This window comes from Augochlora pura, chromosome 5 (genome assembly GCF_028453695.1).
Source record: "Augochlora pura isolate Apur16 chromosome 5, APUR_v2.2.1, whole genome shotgun sequence".
Taxonomy (NCBI): Eukaryota; Metazoa; Arthropoda; class Insecta; order Hymenoptera; family Halictidae; genus Augochlora; species Augochlora pura.
The window spans coordinates 14,096,329-14,118,991 of NC_135776.1; the positions used below are offsets into that span (position 1 = coordinate 14,096,329).

The 22,663-nt window shown below is 38.2% G+C and overlaps 2 protein-coding genes across 2 annotated transcripts in view; one reads left to right on the plus strand and one right to left on the minus strand.

Moving 5' to 3' along the window:
• The window catches only part of LOC144470308 (uncharacterized), a 33,768-nt gene extending 28,185 nt beyond the window's left edge, over positions 1–5,583 (minus strand). Inside the window, exon 1 of the mRNA XM_078181294.1 lies at positions 5,409–5,583. Coding sequence (XP_078037420.1) covers positions 5,409–5,583 — 175 coding nt within the window. The remainder of the gene's footprint in view (positions 1–5,408) is intronic.
• The window catches only part of Ror (tyrosine-protein kinase transmembrane receptor Ror), a 359,630-nt gene that overhangs the window by 115,790 nt on the left and 221,177 nt on the right, over positions 1–22,663 (plus strand). The window lies entirely within an intron of this gene.

Here is a 22,663-nt window from a genome sequence, read left to right on the forward strand (position 1 = left end):
GCCGTGCACTCGTACACTTTAAATAGACCGGGATCTACATAGCTTAATGGATTTATAAATTGGATGGACCAGAGCTCGGTTTTTACTTGACAGAATTGCTCTGCTGCGAATCGCTCCTCCACGCCCCCTCCCCACCCCCTTTCTCGTCCGTTCCGAACGTAATTTCCAGTTCTTTTCAGAGAAATTGTTTGCAAAAGGAAGACACCGGTCGAACTGTGTAATCTCGCTATCGACGAAGGCATTGCAACTTCGGTATTTTATTAAGTCGTAATTACATCGTGGATTTTATGAATTTATGCACAAATTAAATTTTTATAATCTAAAATTGTACAAAATTAGTTTTACAGAATAATTTAACAATATAGGAGGAGACAAATATAGTATAAAAGTATAGCATAAAGATATTGAATTAAAAATTGTTTTAACATCAAAACATTATGAAAGTATAGTACAAAGATGTAGTATTAAAAATGTAATATAAAATTATAGTATAAGAATATGGCATCAAGAATATATTATAAAAATAGCATATACAAAATAGTATGTATAAAAATAGTGTAAACATATTGAAAAATAGTATAAAAATTTAATTAAGGTGATTGAAAGGAAGATAGCGTTGCCACTTCTATTTAGTACAACTGATAGCCTTAATTAACATCCACTTTTAAAAATAATAAAATTCGTATGAAAAGTGTATAAATTAATTGACACCGGTAGCTTCTTGTTTGTTGTATTCATTGCATCGATGCGTCCTTTCAACGATCTCATTTGTTTTTATAATTTTTATGCGGCAACACCGTGAAACTCGATTCAAAGTAAACAGGTGGAGGGTCAACAGATAACCATAACACCGCGCCGCCACTTCCGCAGCTAATTGCGTATATTTATTACATCATACTTAATATCGACCTGTTTTTCAAATTTTGTTTTATTATTCCAATGCTCGGGCGATTTACGGCTGCCTCGCCTCGTGGCGCAGTTGCAGTTGAATTACAATGTTGCGTTAACAGCCGGCGCGCCCCGTAAAATGTAGCTTATTAAATTATGAAGCTGTTGATACCGCTCTCCCCGACCGTAAGTCAAATCTTCCAAAAATGTTTTGAAAACGCCCGGGCACACCGTACAACAAAATATTCCGCCGGGAATGATTGAATTTTCGTCGGAATTAGTTGAACGTCAAACCGTGCAACAACTGAAACCGGAAACCCGCGCGTTCCGCCGTGCCCGCTCGCGCGCATTTTTACCCTTGGCGTACGGTCATTTAATATGTCAGTGCACCCTTGCCACGTCTGTCAAAAGCACGGCGAAAAAGCAGCACGGACCGTGGCTAACGAAATATTGTTGTTTTTGTTGCTTTTCCTCCCAGACTGATTTAATTACGCGGGCATTTGTGCGCGGGGAGGGGGGCGACGGGGGGGGGGGGGCGAGGGGTCGACGGAATCTCCGAGAAAATTACTGTCCGTTTCGAAAGCTGCGGAATTTCCCGGGCCTCCTAAAATATTTACGGTGTTATCGGGATTTATTTTTCGGTATTTATCGCATGTATCAACTGTTGCAACAAGCAGTTGTTATAATTTATTATGATTCTTGCAGTAAGCGTTTCATTGCTCCGATTTTCCAAGATGGCGAAGCGCCTCGAGTTAAAAGGTTAGATGCAGTGAAAGTGCAATATAATGTCTCTGAGACATAGTTATTAGTTTGAATTTAATTTTTATAATATATTATGAATTTTGTGAATCTATGGACATTATAAAGTTCACAGGTTTCTGATAGTTCTGATATTGTTAATTTTACGATTTTACAAATATTGCGAAGCTCGTGATTCTATGATATTTTTAATATTATTAATTTCACGATTCTACCAGTTCATCATTTTATGCTATTTTTACTATTATATTTTACTAATATCTTTACTATTTTTGCTATTTTCACTTATAAATTTTACGATTTTATAAATATCATAAAGCTCGTGGTTTCGTGATATTTTTAAAATTGCGAATTTTCTGATATTTTTGATATTACGTATTTCACGATTTTATGAATATTTACAGTACTATGAATTTTACGATTTCATGGAACCATGAATATTATGGATTTTAATGTACTCGGCCGACTAGTCGGGATACGCGTACTTTTCACTGACAAGTTTTAATCAACGCTCGTAAAACACGCGTCTGTTCTTTTTTTAAATACGCGAAATTCGACAGGTATGCTTCCACTGACCGACTGTGTACACAAGCTTCTGCTATTACTAAATTTTATGCGACGTCATAATTTCTTGGAGCTGCTCAAAGAAACCGGGGAGCATCGTGAAAGTTTATTTCTTTTCTTAAGAATTTCGGTGAGTGATTTCGACGGGACTGCTTTCGATAATTCCGTCAAATTACGAAGAGAATTTAAAGAATATCGATAAATTAGAATTGAATTGCCATTGGTCTTGCGAATTTTACCGAATAGCGAACGAATTAACGTTGCTTTTAAAATTTCGATAAATTAATAATAAAGCGACATTGCTCTACAGAACGTTTAATACATTAATCGACGTTGTTCCCCAGAATTTTATTAAATTAAAAATGAAGCTATATTATTCCTAAGAATTTCAATAAATTATTAAAACGGCACTGCCCCGTACAATTTCAATAAATTAATAACAAAGCGGTATTGCCCTTTGGAATTTTAGTAAATTAATAATGAAGTGATATCGCCCACAGAATTTTAGTAAATTAATAATAAAACGCCATCGCTCTTTACAGTCTTTAATAAATTAATAACAAAGCGGCGTTGCTCTTTATAATATTAGTAAATTAATAATAAAATACTTGAAAATTTCAGAAAATTAACAAAAAAAAATAGCATCGATAGACATTTACATGTGACAGACTCGTTCAAAAACAGTTTTAAATATTCCCAGAAAAATCAGAAACATCTTATCCGTCGCGAAGATGCAAAATACGCGACTCGGCCTATAAAAATCAAAGAATCAGAGCGTCCGTCGTGCGACAGCAATAAATCGAGCGCGTCCTACGAAGCTTGGTCGGGTTTTCCTCTGTTTGTTATCAGTCGAGTGCATGAAGTTCTGTGATCAACGAACGAAAAGGGAATTAGGCGGTGAACGGGGGCGCGCCTCGCGCGCTTTGAACCGGATCCTCCATCGGGATCCATCGCGAGGCTCGCTTTAATAAATCTTGCGCAACGTCAACATTTCACCGGACGTCGAAACTGTTTTGACTTTCGAGCGCGGAGATTTCCGCGTGGAGAGGAGACGTCACCGCGGAGGAATCCGTATCGAGACGACATCTGGGTTCCCAGAGGCTTCGAACCGGGAGGAATGCCTGCCAGAACAAAGCTTTTCTTGGCGGCGCGGGTAAACAAATTTCGAGGAAATCGGCCGGCTTCCCGAGTTTCCTCGCCTCCACGATAATATTCGTCACGGTTTAAACGCCGCCATTATTGACGCCCGCCCCCCTCTCTAACGCCGTTTAACTCTTTCTTCTTATCCTCCCTGGCTCTTTGCTTTTCTTTATTTCTCTAGAGCTGGCGCTAATAGAGCGACTCGAAAAAGACGCAACGACGGAGAGGAAAATTGTTAATTTTAATTTTGGAATCTTTTATCGAACCTCGAAACGACCCACTTATAGTTTTTGCGACTTCTAGTTTTGTAAGCGATAGCATGGGGTTACGAGCAACCTAAAGTAAAATCTTGATAATTAAAATATTATTCGTTACTTTTAAAATATGAAATAATGAAGTCGTAATGGTTTAGTATTTATTTATACTTTAAAGAACTTTTTTAAATACTGTGGAGTCATCGGTGACTCCACTAGGGTTGTTTTAGAATTAACGCTTGGACAAGTATAACGTGGAACTATTTGGACCCTGAGTATAAGTTAGTTTTTGGAGTGTTAGATTCATTTTTTAATCATTCATATTCCTTTATGTTCTTTAGCATACATATATTTAAAAAAGATATTGCTATATTTTCTATACAAATATCTTTGATTCTACACTAGCTTTCGAAAAGTATTAGAATATTCTATAGAACCATTCCACGAATTAAATATTCGTCTATAATATCTGTAGACAATTTTCCAGTGTATTCATTTACGTTAAATATTATTTTACAAGATCTAATCTCGACAAATATCTTAACAACTCTATATAAAGTAAAATAGTAATAAAATAAATTGTAAAAATGGAACGAACACGTCCAAACAATTATCAGATCCCTCACTTACCATCCCAAGAATCGCCTAGTCACTTGTTCAGCAGAAAAATCAGTTCGATCACGATATTATCGATCCCGTTCTGATATTCACCGTTCATTTCCGGATCAACAAGCCTCGATGGAAGCGAGCTTCACTATTGGAAACCGTTCGACGATAGAATATTGTCCGGGCACACGAGTTTACCAGGAGAGAAGCAACAAACTGTGTCCACCGAATTTTTCTTGCGATTCGCGGTAACGCGACGGCCTCCGGGTAGCTCGGGGGGCGGAGATCGGTCGCGAATTATCCAGAGCAAGCTGTCGCAAAATTCGCATAAGCTCCCTCGGCCGGCTGGAACTGCCGGCGGCCGGGCAAACTTGCCGCGTTTGACCAAGTTTCGAAAATAGTTCGCTGCGGATTCGACGCACGGATCTAGTGTTCGTCCGGCGTCTATTTGCGGCGGGATGTACCGGCGGGCACAGGCTTGCCAACGCCGCGCCATAAATGTTCCTAGATCATGATTTTCATCGTCGATCGATGCCACGTCGATCTATTATATTGACAGAGTACGTTGCTTCTGGGCGAAACATTTATTCAGAATTTATTCGAACATTCGACGAACGCGGCATTTTCGTCGATGCGGTGGTATTGTTAAGAATAATCGCCGTTCTGCGTTCATTGTTTTCATCTAGAATTATTATAGAAGACTGGTGGATTGATCCTTCATGGACTGAATTTCTCGTTTGCACGTTTTTGTTTTTCGATCCTCTATAATTTTAGATCTTTGAGTGAATATAAATGGGTATGGTATTATTTCAAAGTAATATTTCACTTTGGTTTCACGCAGCATAGTGAATTAATTCCCTTAAAATTATAAATTCATTGCTGATGTAGATATAAAGTGAATCTACCTCGATATGTGTATAGAATGTATATAAAAATAAAATGTAAACATGCATCGTCAACGTCACGGTCTGTCAAAAAGAGTTTTCCCAAAACTTTCGTATTTCTATAATTTATTTTCAGTTTTTTTTGCTAGCATGAACCCTAAGGACAATTGTTTAGTTTTCAATTGATTAAATTAAAAAACCAGGCAAGGCGATGCCTGTCAGAAAAAGATATTAAATGTTTATTAATCGCATAAAAATTCAACATATCCTATACAGCAACTACCGAGAAAATGATGCAACACCGACATCTTACCTTGTTCGACTTCGGCGTTTATGTTGATGGTCCTGAGCCTAAGTTCCTCGTTCTCGTAGATCATACCCCTGGAGGACTTCCGGTCGAGTTTCCTGTTCGGCTTCACGCTGATGTCCCTGCGCCTGGTCCTCAGCATCCCGGCGCCGGCGACACCCACCCCCGCGCGCGCCATCATAATTTCGCCCGCGATATCGACGACGCAATTACCAATAATAATATCCACCTCATCTATCGACTAAACGTACAGAACACACTATTCGATGCACACGGCATTGTTGTTGCGGCATCGCGCGTACTCACTCGCGGCTAATTTATTAGTGGAACGCGAGCGATAAAGGGGAAAGTTAGTATCGACGAAAATGGCCGACCGCGATTTTCACGGCGCCTCGTCCGCGCGACTTTTACGGTTAACCGTAAGATCCTCGACGGGATTTCCGGCATCGTTCGATGGCCTCGGATGAGTTAAGTTGTAAGACGCCATCGGAGATCAACGTTAACGCGACGAACGAGTAGAATAACGCCGAGTACTTAACCTCGAATAAGCCGCTTCGAACTTACGGCGTCTACCTTCGTTCATTTTACAATCGCTTTAAGCTTCCCTTTTGTGATAATTATTCTTTGATTTTTAACGTAGAATACCGTCGGGATGTTTTATACTAACAGAACGATAATAATATTCTTCGTTCGTTGGAATTGATTTGATAAGGACGCTTTACGATTCTTTGAAACGTTTCACGGGTTCTACCGCTCTGAGTTAAGGGGTGTCTTTCTTTCCTCGACGCGTAGACTTCGCTTTATACTTCTTAGCAAGTTTCCTCTGAACTCCGGAATATGTTTAACTGCTTTTGCAGTTCACTTTTCTTCAAGTTCCATCTCTACTCTATCTCTTTTATGAGGATTCAGCGGTCCGATTATTTTTTTCCACGTCTCTTGGTATTCTTACCTTCCAGCTCACGGTATCCGACTGTATTCTTTTCCTTCCAGCGTGTTTAACATGATTTCTGTTGCTATTATTTTCAGGGTACTTCGAATATTTGATTAGAATATTAATTATAATTATAATTTTTTAATTATAATTCTTGTGTAAAATCGAGTCTTTCTCTTCGCTTTTTGTTAAGGGTATTTCAATGCTGTCTTATGCTTCTAATCCTGGCAAAAGTTATTTTCCAAATTGAATCTTTCTTTACTCAAGTTCTGCTTTCAGTATTTTTATTTCGGTCGTTTATATTGCCATAAATGTTTCCCCTCGAAGTAGAGTAGTTCGGGTTCATAAATTCAAGTCTCTTCTATTTTATAACTCTTGCTTTTTAATATCTCTTTTAATAACTCGCGGAGCAACCTTTAGCAAAGTTTGCCTCTTTCCCAGGTAAATATCCCCTTCTAAATCTTCCTCCCAAACTTATGTGTTCGTACAAAACTTTCTCTCTCCTTCACCTAGCTTTCTCCGACACCTAATCTCTCCGCTGCTTACGCTTCCTCGAATGCATTTGCGCTTCTGTGGAAATTCTGCTGCATTTTAGAGTTTTTTAAAATCATTCTCCAAATGTTCTGAAATCCTTCTCCTTTAAACTTATTCTCTCTCTCTTTTTCTGTACTTGTTTCTTCTGTCAGGTCCTTGCTTCTCTGAAATTCTGATCTTACATTTATTCTTACCCCTTTTGTTCTCGCATTTTCTTTAAGAAAATACTTGGCTTAGACACAGATCTTTGTTACTCATTTCTTTGTTCAATGTTTCTTAAAAGTTTCTTACGTTTAAATGATATTTTCTTCTCTTTATTATTTTAGACATCCCTTCTCTTGACGTAACCTCAAAATAAATTAAATCTAAATTAACAAATTAATTGTTAATACTGTAACAAAATATAGTTACTGCCTTCAAGTTTTAGTAATTGGTTTCCCTTTGTTCACTGTGTAATTTAGATTAGTTTTCCCGAATTTTTCTTCTTCTTATATTAGGTCTGTTTAAACCTTTTCTTACTTCTTTAAACCTTCTCACGTATTTTTAAACCTTCTCACGCCCCTTTAAACCTTCTCACGCTCTTTTAAACCTTCTTACGCTTTTTTAAATCTTCTCACGCTTCTGCAAACCTTCTCAATCTTCTTCAAGTCTACTCAAGCTTCTTCAAATCTTCTCTTACTTCTTCCAACCTATCTTTCTTTCGTTATACCTTCTCCTAGATTTACAAAGTTGTTAACAATTCTTCAATGCTTATATCACTGTTTTAAATCTTCTCGCGTTTCTTCAAATCTTTTCACACTTCTTCAATCCTTTTCTAACTTCCTCAAACCTTTCCTTATATTTTTACAGCTTGTCTCGATTCTATAAATCTGCTAACAATTCTTCAAAGCTTCTATCACTTCGTCAATGCTTCTCACGCTTTTTCAAACCTTCTCACACTTCTTCATCTCTTTCTTTATCTTTTTATGCCTTGTCTCAATTATACGAATCTGCTAACAATTCTTCAAAGCTTGTATCACTTTATCAAAGGTTCTCACGCTTCTTTAAACCTTTTCATGCTTCTTCAATCATTCTCCCACTTTTTAAAACCTTCCCTTATTTCTTCAACCTCTTCCCAACTCCCCAAATAGCATACAACTCATCAAACCTTCTTACACTCCGTCAAACCTCCTTACACTTCAACAAACCTCCTTACACTTCGTCAAACCTTCTCGCAATTACTCAAACACCTTCCTCGATCATCAAGCTCTCATCTCGCATTCGTCTCGAGTCTCCTCCAGTCTTCTTCGCCGAACCAAGCAACCTTTAAAAAATCAAACGATCAGAAACATGGCACGAGCACACGAACACCAGCGTCCGCGAGGAGAATTTGCATCGGTCGCGCGTTCGTCACGCGGGGCAATTCGCGTCCCCATTACTCACCGTTTATCGACGCTCCTTTTGTTCCCCTGTATTTCTTTGAATTGATTCGCGCGCCCGCTAGAATTTGCCCGAGCGATCTTCTGTCCGAGCCGGAAACACTCTTCCGGCCCCGAAGCCTGCCGCTCCGACGCGCCCAGGATTTATTCGCGCCGCTGATCCGAATTTATCGCCGAGCCCCGAATTTTTCGCCTTCTTGTCCGGCGAAACAATTCCGTCACGCCTCTCGGCGGAATTTGAATTTCTCTTTTTACGAGGACGCGACGCGCCCAGACCTTTATCTCCCTCTCCGCGCCGACGGTATTCCTTTCACGGTGTTGACGGAGGATCTCACGCAGTCCTGAACCACGGCCTGTGAAACGTATCGCTGCCCTTCTGCTCTTCCGGATCAGTGGAATCGTCGAAGGAATTTCATTTTATGTATCGCCGGACGCTGCGCCCGCGCGCCCGCGCGCCTCGCTCGTCGTTTCTCGGCGTTGAAGTCTCTGAAAATATTCGGTCACTTGATTTATTCTGATTTTTGGAGCATTTTGACGTTTCTGGCACGCCTGGGGATGTTACAAGTTCATTTGTTTCAGACCTTTATTGACTTAATGTTTGTTTTTTGTAATTATTTGAGGTAACCATTTCAGATTATCGTGAAATTCTTGGTGAAAATTATCATGGTGATTTAATTAGTAGCTCTGAGTTTGTTGAAGTAAAATTATTATTCCATGATTTATAGGATAATAATTTGGAATGTTTGTTAAGAATATTGAGAATATTTATTAAGTAGAATTATTATTTTGTACTATTGTTCTTTGAAGATGCATTTTAAATAGACATCATAAATCTTGTAATTAATTTGCTACTTCCTGCATGTTAATTATGATTTATTCTTAGTTGCACAAAATTTTATAGAAAATATTGCAGAAAATTGTATAGAAAATTGTCAAACAAATTTTGTCGAAGACCTTAATTTACATCTGCCAATGATTCGAGGACTGATTAAAACAATTACACTCGATAAATCTAGGGATTTCTGTTTGTAATAAATAAAAGAATATTACTTTCTGTGGATCCAGAAGAAGATGTCACGTTGTCTTGTCACTCGTAGATAAAGGATCTTAATTATTTTGTTTTGTGGTCAGAGTTCTGTTCACTTTTTAGTGTATCGTTGAAATTAATTTAAATGATCCACGGGCCACGTCCAACCTGGAAAAATAATTTAAATATAATATTAGCACCTAGTTCTATATACATTTATGTATACGCTATTTCTATGAAACGCACGTTCGAACATCCTGCGAACTCTGTACACTGTAGCTTTTCCATGGAACACGCTTGTAATATTAACTTCGAGCTAATAAGAACTTAATGCAAACTGAACATGTTTATTTGCTTTCTGTCTTGCGTATCAAACTGCATGCGTAAGCATCGCCTACGCAAACCTTGCATCAGAAAACCTTAATTTAGCTCATCGCTGCTTTTTTTTCATTCCTCGACTACTATATCGATTATATTTATCGATGAACTTATTATTTCCATATTAATTAGTCCGACAAATGGTCAAAATAATCTGAGAAGAAGGACAAATCACAGCTTTATTCTGATCCTCATTTCTTTACTATTTTTATATTATTATATGTATTACTATTATTTCTGTATTATTATTAATATTATTACTTTATTATTTTATTACTGTTATTATTATTATTATAGTCTTAGTATTATATTTTACTGTAAGAGTAAAATTTGTAGTGACACAAATAAAACCAACATTTTATCAAAAACTATCAAATTCAACATAAATTATCGTAAATTATTCAGCCGGCTTTCTCTACAACCCTCTCTAACTCTAAAATATTTCAAGTTTAATTTCCAAAATCTCATTAGCCTCAAACGTTCTACGATTTCTCCGCAAAGTTCGTCGCTTCTCTCCGGCGCGAAGGGGTCGGTTAAGGAAGCTCAATGGTGGACGGACAGCTCTGGCCGTAGATTCGGTGGTCGCCGGGTGAAAAATCCAGGTCGACCGCAGGTTCATCGTCGTTTGAAGCGTTTCCCCCCCACGTATCCCGGAGGATGGGCGATTAAAGCGTTCGCCAGCGGGCCGATTTACCCTTGGAAAACGCGTCTCGACGCCCCGCACTCGCGGGCCGGGCTCCGCGTCTGCACGCGTCGCCGCCGGATACACGGTATAGGAAAACATTCGCGCCGGTGGAAAGCGACGCTGGAACGTAAATCTATGCTTTGAGCAGCGTTTTTGGTCGTATCTGCGGCGCGTCTCTCTCCTACCATCGGGGCCGGCACCCTTTGCACCACGGTACACACGGTCTGGAAAGTGACATCAAAGAGGAACTCCGACGGAGGGAAGAGAAGAGAAAATTGCGGGAGGGAAAAGCGAGAGGAAAAGACAGAGAGCGCGAGAGAGAGAGAGAGAGAGAGAGAGAGTGAGAGAAGAAACAGAGATGGAGAGAAAAAGGGAAAGGAAGAGGGACCAAGAGACAGGGAGAAGAAAAGAGAAAGTTTGGAGGCAGGAAAAGACAGAAAGAAAGAAATAGAAAAAGAGAGGGAGAGACAGAGAAGGAATCAGAGAGAGGGAACAGGAGAAAGAAAAAAAATAGAGAGAGAGAAAAAAGGAGAAAGAGGAAAAGAGAAAGGGGAAAAATGCAGAGGATAAGAGAAAGAGGAAATGATATGCAGAGAGCGAGAAAGAGAAAAACGCTTCACCAGAGAAAGAAAACAAATTAAAAAAGGAGAGGGAACGAAAAAGAGAGGAGGACAAAAACATACACACAGAGTACGTACACTCGCGACGTAGTGGTAGAGCATGAAAGCACAGGTGCGTATCCTCGTCGTTTGAGGGTGGGTGTGTTACTTTTCGGGGATGAGAGTGGTTGCAAAACAGGAGTCGGATGCAGGGATGAAAGGGAAAATGCAGGGAAAGACGATGTGGTGCCGGCAGGCTGCGATGCAGCCACGAGATGAAAGAAGATACCGGGAAACGAGAATAATGGTTACGGCTTCGGTTAAATTAATTTTTCTCGGGATCGTGTTTCGGTTTTCATTCCGCGGCCTGCCTTCTTTGGTGGCGGTGATGCGTGCCGCTTGAATTTCAAATTGTAAATTCTAGCGAATATAAATGGTTTCTCGGTTGCGTTGCAGTTTGTTTGGGGTTTCCGGTTCAGAAGAGTGGAGGGGGAGGGCGCGAATTAAGTGGAGGTATGGGAACTAATGGCTGCGAAGTTTGGAGAACGAAGTCTTATGGAGATTGCTTTTCGTTCTCTTTTTTCTCTTTCATTTCATTCTTTGTTCTGGAACTGACTGTACGGAAGATCATTCGTGATTTTATTTGTTAATTTTTGTTGGCGCCTTCTAAGGTGGGCTTTGTAGGGCTGTTCTTTTTGTAGACTTTAATTCAATTTAAATTGGAATTAATGGAATTTAAAATTGATTTAAGTAAATTTAAATTTGACTTAATGGAATTTAAAATTGATTTAAGTAAATTTAAATTTGACTTAATTGAATTTAACCCTTTGCACTCGAAGCCATTTTAACTGTAATTCTAAAATAATTTTTCTGACATACAGCATTTCTATCTTACATGACAAAATGTATTTTATGCATATAAAATTGAATCTTGTAACTCGCGCAACAACAGTTATACTTTTAATCATTTTTGAAATCTAATTTTTCATAATATAAAAATTATATTGAAACGTGCTGTAACAATTTCAGTGGTGCCTCAGAGTCACCACTCGTGTGCAAAGGGTTAAACTTGATTTAAATAATTCATTTTTATTTTCATTTTAATCTTGTTTCAATTGAAATTAAAATCTAGATAATATTGCTTGCAAAATGAACATTGTCGTCATAATTTCGACAGATAACATTACGGAATTTTTCTTTCTTCCCTTTTAAACAAACACACTCCCCGCTGATGTAAACCAGATTAACATTTCTATTAATTACCGTAAGGTTGCCGAATAACGCGTGCCGCAGTTGAAAGGTCATCGGCTAGGTCATAGCTATTAAAAAGTAGGCTTTTGATAGTTGAATATAATAGCCGGAGCATGGGACTGTAGAAAAGGAAGCGGAACAAACAGACTTCGATTATTTAAATCGAAGCGCGTACAGAGGGAAAGACTCGAGTCCCATAGAAACGGTCGGGGCTCGGAGAGGAGTGTCCTAGAGAAAGGAGAGTCGAAAGCCGAGAGATTACGGACTGGAATCCTAGAAAAGGGGAGTCCGATAGAGACACGTGGAATACGGGGAACGGGACGAAATGAAGTGGGATTAAGAATCGAGGACCTTAAAACGGGATGCATCGGGTGGGTGGGGATGAAAACAGAGGGAAGGTTGTACAAGCGAAAGGGCCGGCTCAAAATGCCAGATAACAAAGGTGGAGATCAGGCGGAGATTAAGGGGATCAAATCAGGAAAGTGGGAGACCAGCGTAGAAAGACACTGTTACGGGGATTACCCGCACAAAGGGCTAAGAAATAAAAATATTCAATAGAAAGGAGCGAAATTAGATGGAGGATCAGGAAAGGGAGACGAATGAATAGCCAAATAATTGTTTGGCTCGCCCACAAAATTCCGGCCGACCATTTTTCAATGGTTACTTGCTCCTAATGATTTCTATATTGTTCAAATTTCAGATATTAAATTTTAATCGATAAATAAAATTAGGCAGTGGCTCGATAATTGGAAAAATATTTTCTACTCGATTGAATTTTATTAATTTTTATTCAACAGTTACTTTCGTCGCAAATATGCAATATGTATATAAAATAATGTATATACAATGTAAGTGTATTATATTGTATTATCATTTTATAATTAGCATATTACAATATATTGTACTTTTATACTTAACATATTATAGTATATTGTACATTTGTACTTAATATATTATAATATATTATAACTTTACTATAAATATATTAGAATTTTCTAATTAATACATTATAATATAATATGCAACTATAAAATGGAGATAAATATAAAAATAATAAAAATAAATGAAATATATATAAAACAGATATAGCGTATGTAACGCAATAGAAATCACCGCGTGGAAATTTGAATTTAATTCGAGGAATAAACCGCGGGTGGTGTCAAAGGAACACAAAGGTAGGCGCGCGGGCGCGCGCGTATACGAAAAACATGAAAAATATTAAACGCGGAGAACAATAGAATATCAACGAAAAGACATAAAAGATCCTGCCGCGAGTTCATCAGACTAGAAAACGCTTTGACAACGCGCGGCCGTAATTGATTTACAGACGGTGTCTCGCCGCCGGTGTTTTCGGGGCCGCTTTGTAATTGTTTCGGATTTCGCGGGGGATTAAGTAATTAAGAGAAAGAGCCACGTGGCTGTTAGAAAAACGCTGAACTCGCACAAAGAATATCTTACAGTATCGCGGAGGTATGGAAAGTTTTGCGGGCCGCGTCTGCTCCGGAACGGTATTATTCTACTGTGCTAGCATTTTAAAATTCATCCCTGCGAGTTCCTCTGTTTTCTCCTTGTGCAATGCGCGCCGTTTACGGTGAGCAACGCGCGAAACGTTTCTTTTACCATTGGTAAACTTTCGACAAACAATGGCGGCCATACCCTTGATTAAAATTGCAGGAAATACTTCCTGCGGTATCGCTCGCTTATTTCATACTGGAAATATAGGAAATGTCTCCTGCAAAGTGAAAAACATCGTCGGAATTTCAATGGATAGGATTGTAGAATTTAATTTGTTATAATGTGTAATGATACTTTAATGTTTTGGATTAAAATGTTATGCGAAATGTTTTCTGCAGAGTATGAAACGTTGCTCTTCTGTTCTGTATAAATGAATATATATAATATAATATAATATAATATAATAAATAACTGAGTTTGCATTATATATCTCGATATCGCCATATATAAATAAGTGTACACAACTATTCGAAATTTTACTATATTTTCTACAAAGATAAATTTGATCAGATAAACTATTTTAATATATACTATGATCAGCAATCCCCAATACCACCCTAGAATTCCATCAGCAACAAAACGCTTCAAAAATAGTATCTAATTTGTACAACAAATTATCGTAACGGATTAAAAATGACCACAATCTAAACTATGAATCTAGACTTTGATCCTCCATTCACAAATAAACAAATTCCGCGTTCGGGACGCGAGACAACCAATGCAACATTGTCGCGCGGATGAAAAAAAAGATCACCGGCTTATTGCGCGCGATGCGCGACGGACACCGTGTCATCCCGCCTTAAGCCCGCGAAATCCCGATATTTCCGTCGCGCGAAATCCGCGTGCCGGTTCTCCCTTTTCTCCGACCTCCCTCGAAGTTGCATTATTATTAAAACAAACAGCGATAGCCGGCGAGCGCGACGCCGCTGTCGAGCGATGAACGATTTCGGGCGGGCGATCACGGGGCGTAGTTACGAGAGTTGCTGGATTTTTTCTCCGCCGCGTCGCCGAGTTTACCACCAGGCCCGTGAAGTTCCGTTGTTCGCGGGCCGGAATGCCCGCGACTGTAATCACGTTCGTTCGAACCCGGATGCATTTTAATGCCGCGGGCCAGGCGCCGCGCAACTCGATCCGAAAGTTTCGCCGGTCTCGCTGCCGGGCGAAAACTTAGGACTCGTTAAGGCTCGGCGCGTGCATTTCCATGACACTTATCAGAACTCCGAGGACCTTCCGAGCACACGATCACTTGAGAAGGGTCGGACAATGCCGCGGGAACGATTAACGAGGAGCGGACAACGACGAAAACGAGCCGGAGCGGTCTTTTGGATTTTCGGCCGCCATCGAATTCGCTTGTTAGAACGGAGCCCCCAGGGCAGGATTTTATGAATTTGGATAACTATGTCGGAGCCTGTTTCATTATTTATTATTTAGACGTTGTAATTGTTGTAAATAAACGGCAATTTTTGTACTATTTTTTAGTTAAAGTTCACTAAGCTATGTGCGATTTTTTTAGGGAGCGTTTTATTGTGATTTGTACCATATCTTTTTAACCCTTTTGTTAGGGAGTCCGCTTTGCTCGAGTAACGCCACGGAACAAGTTATTTATAGTCTTACATTACATTACATTATATTATATGATATTGTATTGTATTGTATTCTATTGTATTGTATTGTATTCTATTGTATTGTATTGTATTCTATTGTATTGTATTGTATTGTATTGTATTGTATTGTATTGTATTCTATTGTATTGTATTCTATTGTATTCTATTGTATTGTATTCTATTGTATTGTATTCTATTGTATTGTATTCTATTGTATTGTATTCTATTGTATTGTATTCTATTGTATTGTATTGTATTGTATTGTATTGTATTGTATTGTATTGTATTCTATTGTATTCAATTGTATTCTATTGTATTCTATTGTATTGTATTCTATTGTATTCTATTGTATTGTATTGTATTATATTATATTGTGTTCTACTGTATTGTATTCTATTACACCATGTATATTATATTTATACAGTAATATATGCCGATTATAGTCGGCACCCGTAACGAAAGGATTAAGTTTGCTTTATAGCTAATGGCTTCATTAACGAATGAATACTCTGTGTATACAAGGTGTCCCAGAAGCATCTAAGAGTCCAGAAATGGGGGTTACAAGAGATTATCTGAAGCAACGTTTTTCGTAGCGAGAATGCAATCCGCAACTTTGTTCTCCAGTTATAGAAGCGTTTGTTTATGGGACAAAAATTTATGTCACGTTGCAACCCCCGTGAAATCATTTATTTCGCCAAGAAATATTTTTTCATACAGTGTGCAATTAACCAGTTATTTTCTTTCACAGTTTAATTTTGACATACTTTATTATGCGGATTAATTCATCGTATAGAAATAAAGAAGAAAGTATTTAAACTTTATCATGTTTTTAAAATATTCAGAGTTTAATATAACAGTATTTATAGTAGTATTTATAATAGTATTCCATGATATAATATAATTTTGTGTATTTAATAAATTGGCATTAAATATATTGGTTCCTCGAGAATAGGGAGAACTATTTTAATTTTGTAATGCTTCTAGAATTTTGCAATGTTTTTATTGTTCTCGAATCTAGAATGCTGAAGAGCCTAACCTAGAATTCTCGCGTATTCCCCGAAAAAGTGTAATGTATACCAGGTATTTACTCACACTCGCGTTACAACCAACGGCGGTTAGTTTACGTTGGGCGATCTGCGAATTTTCTCCTGTCAATTCTTATTTACAAATCGATCGCGTCTTTTATTAGGAACGTCCATGTAACAAATTTTCTATATTTAAACCGCTCCGGAGTTACCGAGTCCTACATTTAACCGCGTTAATTGTTTAAATTGGTACATACTTTTTAAATCCGCATATATAGGATTATAATTGTTGAGGGTTCACTATTTTTTCATTGAACGTTTAAAGTTAAATGTAACCAATAAAATTCTGTTATAATATTACAGATATTTTAATTAAAATTCTATTGTGTACATTCTTAGGATTTGAGTGAAATATAAAATATGACATAGGTTATAATGTGTTATAAGTTATAAAATAGATTATCGTTTAGATAATAAAAATTATAGAAATTAATTAATAGAATCACTTATCTCGTTTCATGTCTATTAATTCTATTAAATTTTACTTCAACCCTAGGAACAATCCCGTGACGTTACCAGCGACCCCATAACATTCCTAAATTATCTACAAACTTGTAAATAAATGCTAAAACATATATCATAATTTATATTTTGAAAATTCTAAATAATATTTTAATTATCAAAGTGTCATTTCGAGTGACTCGCAACCCCTTATGTCACTTATGCCAAAAGATAGAAGAGGATTGTTCTCTGGTCATTATTATGAAAAGAAAACAGTAGTAACAAGCGGACTGAACTGTCTATTATTTAAGTAGCATAAAACAAGTAAACGAGCAAACAGCTCCGCGATTGTTTAGAACAGTTTATCGAGTTTGTAACTGACGATTGGATTGGAGACTTTAATGATTTCCGGCTGCAATATGCGTACCGATGGTCGCGCGTTAGGCTCGATCGGCTCGATGATGTAAAACAGATGACTCGTTACGACGGAATTACCCTGCCTGGCTTCGCGAAGTGAAATCTTCGTCTTCTCTTCCTGTTTCTTTGAAGATTTCGTACGAAGTTTTAATGGAACGAATCACGGCCACCTTTCAGCTCGAAAATCGAGACACGTTTCAATACTATTTGAGAGAAATAATATATCCGCGAAGAGAAACTTATTCGGTGCAATCAATTTAAATATTTATCCCATAATATTAAAGTAATGAACATAGAACTTTCATAATTTCTAAACAAATAGTAAGTGTATACTAATATACTATATAATATACTATATACTATACTAATATATACTAATGTATTGTAATATACTATATTAATATATAATAATATACTATACTATATATAATATACAGCATATACTATGTACTAATATACTATACCATTCTGAAGCACAATTCAAAGGACTAAAATAGTTCTACAAACGTACAAATAACAAATCAATAACTTTGTATCCAAAAATTCGTATACCGTGCGAATAAAACTATATTAGAAGCGAAGACAGTTTGAAAAATCGTTCGAGTACACTCCGAATAAAAATGCCAATAAAATATAAAAATATATTTCCGTTGCGAGCACGTAACCCCGATGCACTTCTCGCCAGCACAGCCGCGGCGCTCCGAAACGTTGCAGATATTTTTCGAAAGGAAGATTCTGCGCGGAGCATGCTGTTTGGCGCGTGTTAGTTCGAAAAATTGACTCCTCCCCGAAGAGTAGAACGGCGAGATTGTCGCGGATGCGAGCCAGTGAATCGGGGCTGCATCGACTGCATACAGAGCGTGCCGATGACGGTGCATTTGTGATACGGTCGAGGTAACGACAACCCATGGATTACTCGCGCGACACGTGTTGCCGACGTTTACCCCGCGTCACGTTAACATGTGCATCGGCGTCGTTCCGCGTAAGTGCACGCAGAAGTGCACGTACACGTGGTTTCGGCCGGTCGATCCTGTTGCGGATGATTTACATGCGGTCGCATAACGCCGGCTGGGGGGTCGCCGGCTCGCGCGAATTCCCCGAGACACTTATCCTTTTCCTGTTAGGCGGATCTCCTGTTAGGCGATCGCGCGAGCTTTCACGGCTGCTCGACGATAGGTGGTGACACGTTGCATTTTCATCGAACTGCATTTTCCAAACGTTGGGCCGTTTCGTCGAGTTATTCGCTCTCTCGCTGTCGCGTGTCTATTCTTGCCCACCAATTTCATTTATTTATTTATCATATTTATACCTTACTATTTATTTCATATTATTTAGTATATTTATACTTGCTATTTATTTCATATTATTTAGTATATTTATACTTACTATTTATTTCATATTATTTATCATATTTATACTTATTATTTATTTAACATTATTTATCATATTTATACCTTACTATTTATTTCATATTATTTAATATATTTATACTCTCTATTTATTTAACATTATTTATCATATTTATACCTTACTATTTATTTCATATTATTTAGTATATTGATATTCATTATTTATTACTCGTACTATATTTCTTTCGTTCATTTATACACATAATTAAAACATATTATGGTATTACGTATATCTGGAGTATGAAGAAGAATTAATGTTGTTTTTCTTATTTATTATGTATTACCGTTCGTAGAACGAAAATTAATTCCACTATAATTTCAGTCATAATACGATATAATCAGATCGCAGCCGGGACAAGTTTGCGAATTAAAAATGTAATAACAACGCGACCATGGTAATCTGTGGTTTACGAAGTGGTTGTAGATTCGTAGTTGATGACACGGTTTTAGATGAAAATCCTGCGACGCCGCTGTAGATCGTACGTTTATGATGTGGCCGGGGATCGTAATTCTCGCGATTATGGATCAGAGAAGGCGGCGTTGCGATTGTTGATCGAAGTCGAATGATATGCGCTTGTAAATCAAAATTTTACGACGCGATTGTAGGTCGGAATTCTGAAATCTCGTGATAAATCGCTCGGAGAACTCTCTGGATCCCAGTATACTGCTATCGCATCATCGTGGATCGGTCCAGTGATGGTCTCTCGTGCGATGAGTACGCTATTGTTAGGATTTATACCGAATTCTCTAAACATCGCCCACTTCTATCGTCTTCATCGAAACGAAATTGCAATTGCGAAATGAATGTATATTCTTATATACGGATATATACTCTTATTATATTAATGTACAATCTTATACTCTTACATATATTTTTGGTTAATGCTTTATATTATAATACTTTGTTCAGGTCAGCTGGGAGAGCGGCGGTTATTTTATAATTATCAGATGGAAATCAATGGTTTCGAGAAACGAACGGACGGCGGAATAATATATAACCGCGGAATTTATAATATTCCTTTTAGATTAACGAAGAACGTAAATAATCGAAACGAAAGCGCCAATGACGAAGCGTAATTAGCTTATCAGTCATTAAACATTGTATAATACTTTTGATTGGGCAATAACGAGACGTCAATAATGATAATGGATGTTATTATTCGGGGCGCGCGTCGATGCTGAAATCATTCTTAACGGAATAATTAACCGGCCCGTAATTATTATTATTATCCGGACTGTTGTTGTTATAATACCTCGCGATAACGAATTACCGTCGAAGCGAACGCGGTGAAAATTATTTAACAAGATTAATACGTTGCTCGGCTAAGATATATTGCACTGTGTCTCCTTTCACGCTGCGTTGATTATCGCTTATTTGTCCTTAACCCTTTGACTACTGTTGGCGCCTATTGGCGTCCGACATACGTTGGCTTCCCGGTACTGTAGGCGCCAATAGGCGTCAAGATCAAATCTCCACCCCGTTTATTATTAAATTTGATTAATTATATATTGTGCAATATTTATGTTATATATTGTAAAAAATCTTAATATTATTCTTTACTTCAAGTAATATTGGTTATACAACAGAATTCAATATTTTAATATACTTCCTCAGAAATGCATGCCTAACGAAAAACTACGGCCGTGCCAAAGTCTGCCGTAGCCAAAGGGTTAATATTTTCGTTAATAGAACCAGACAATTTTTGTTTCTTCTATTGTCTTCATTTATTTCTGTTCCTAAACTTCCGTAACAGAAGAAATCAATTTGATTTCGATTTAGAAGAAATTAATAATATTCATATTTAACCCTCTTAGTACCGGCCAAAAGAGTCTGTATCTGAGCGAAATGTTTAAAACTCGTTTGACGAAGTTTGACAAAGTTTCGGAAAGAGATTGCAAGAATTTTGAAAAGCCCGACAAATAACAAATTCAAAAAGGGAGAAGAAATTGTTGTTTAATCAAAATATTGAGAAAACTATCTTTCCAACAATAGCCAACAACGATATATCGTTGTTCGGTACTAAGAGGGTTAATAGATCTCACATGGAAACTTAATCACGAGTATGACTCGTTATTATAGTGTAAGGGGTTAACGGCGTCACGTTTTTCCATTAACGACTGGTTATTCAATTATATCATAGCATGTCATATCATATCAATTATATATTTACTATTATCGTTATTATTAGTATTATTATCATTATTATTATATTATTCACTATATCATATTATAATTCCATAATATTTCATATTACTCCGTGTCTTACAAGTTCCACGTAGTTTTCGACATAACAGATTCAACGAACCACACAACCATAGAACAACCCCGTCCAGCAAGCCGCGCGAATATTTTTCCGAATCGAGTCGTCCCCGTGCCGATAGCATAAATCGATGGTGGCGCTAATTACCGCAAACACGATCCGCGGATAGGATCGCGGCGGGCGCATCGCCGCGATAACTCACGAGGCGTCGGCGATCAGGTTATCCGATGAAAAAAGGAAAATTCTCGGGGAGAGCAGGGAGGAGCCGATCGTTCCGGTAAAAACACTCGGAAGCCAATTTACCTCGCGACAGTTTTCGCTTTCGCGGGGAGGGTGTGGCGGGGGGTTTGATTCACGGGCTCGTGTGATTTAGAAACGTCGCGGTGGGCGGCGGCGCGTGGGGGTGGGGTGGGGGAACGGCGGTAACCCGCTTTCGAGGACAGAACGGTAACCGAAGTTTAAATTGGAGGGGTCGGCCACTTAAGATTCAGTTCCATAAACTGGAAAGTTCAGTCCCACTTTCCGGGCGGGCCGGGCGAACTTCCGGCCCCGCTTCACGCTGCAATTAGGCGAGTATTTTCGATCGAATTCAATTAGCCCCCCACCTTCTTCGTCCCGCGTGGCTCGCGATACCGCGGAGACAAAGTTCACCGGCGCCGAAAGTCTCTGTGCTCCGTTTCGCGAACATTGCGCGTGTGTCGCGCGACGCGGCACGCCCCCCGTGATCGCAAAATCCACGGCTTTGTTCGCCTTTGCGTCCCGTACACCGTGATTTAACCTTTAGGCCGCCGAAATGTCGGCGCGTAGAACCGCTCGCTAATCATTTTGGGAGGATAGTTCAGTTTTCGACTCGAATTTTGGGTAACAATATTTAAGAAATCTAATGTTTATTTTATATCGTAGTTTTGTCGCAAGTACACCGTGAGCTTTTATATTAGATAAAAATGGTCAGCATTGATTTAGGAGCTGGTTTGAAGTTACTGGAAATTCTCTCCAATTGTCCCTCGGCTTGGAAACACAAGTGGACAATTAGGAAACAGGTGATACGATTATTAGAATCTCGCAGCTCGTTTCTATATAAACCAGCTATTATATCTTTCTAATGTCATTGTAATTAATTTTGTACAACTCTTCTCAGTCATTTAAATTTTAGTAGACAATATATCTAAATTTCTTTGAAGTTTTATAATTCTTGACGTGTTAGTAAAAGTATCAAGGACGATTTAAGGTGATTACCGTTGGCGCTTGGTTGTTCCTGTTTTAAGTACGATATTAGTGCTTGTTGTGGAATAACTGATAAATCCTACATTACCGATAAATAGCAGAACGACACCTAGTGTCTAATTAGGCATCCTTTGTACTGCGACTCATCCAAGTTTTGAGTCTAGTCACTTCCATAGAACAGATACCACGTGCATCAGAGAACAACCCAATAAAGTAAAACACATAATAGTAAGAACCCCGCTTCTAATTAACTAAAACATTAAAAACCTCAACAGTGCTTCTCAAGACTACGCGTCCGAAGTATCGATTAATTTTCGACAGAAAGAAATTTCGAAATGGCAAGTTATTTCTGTTTCTCGAGGGACGTTGCTCGTCCGCCGTAAAAAAAAAGTTTCGGAGCCCGCGCCGACGGAAAGAAGTCGGCGATAAAGTTCTCATCGACGCCGAACGATTAACGCTTCTTTCCAGGCGAAAGCTGTCGC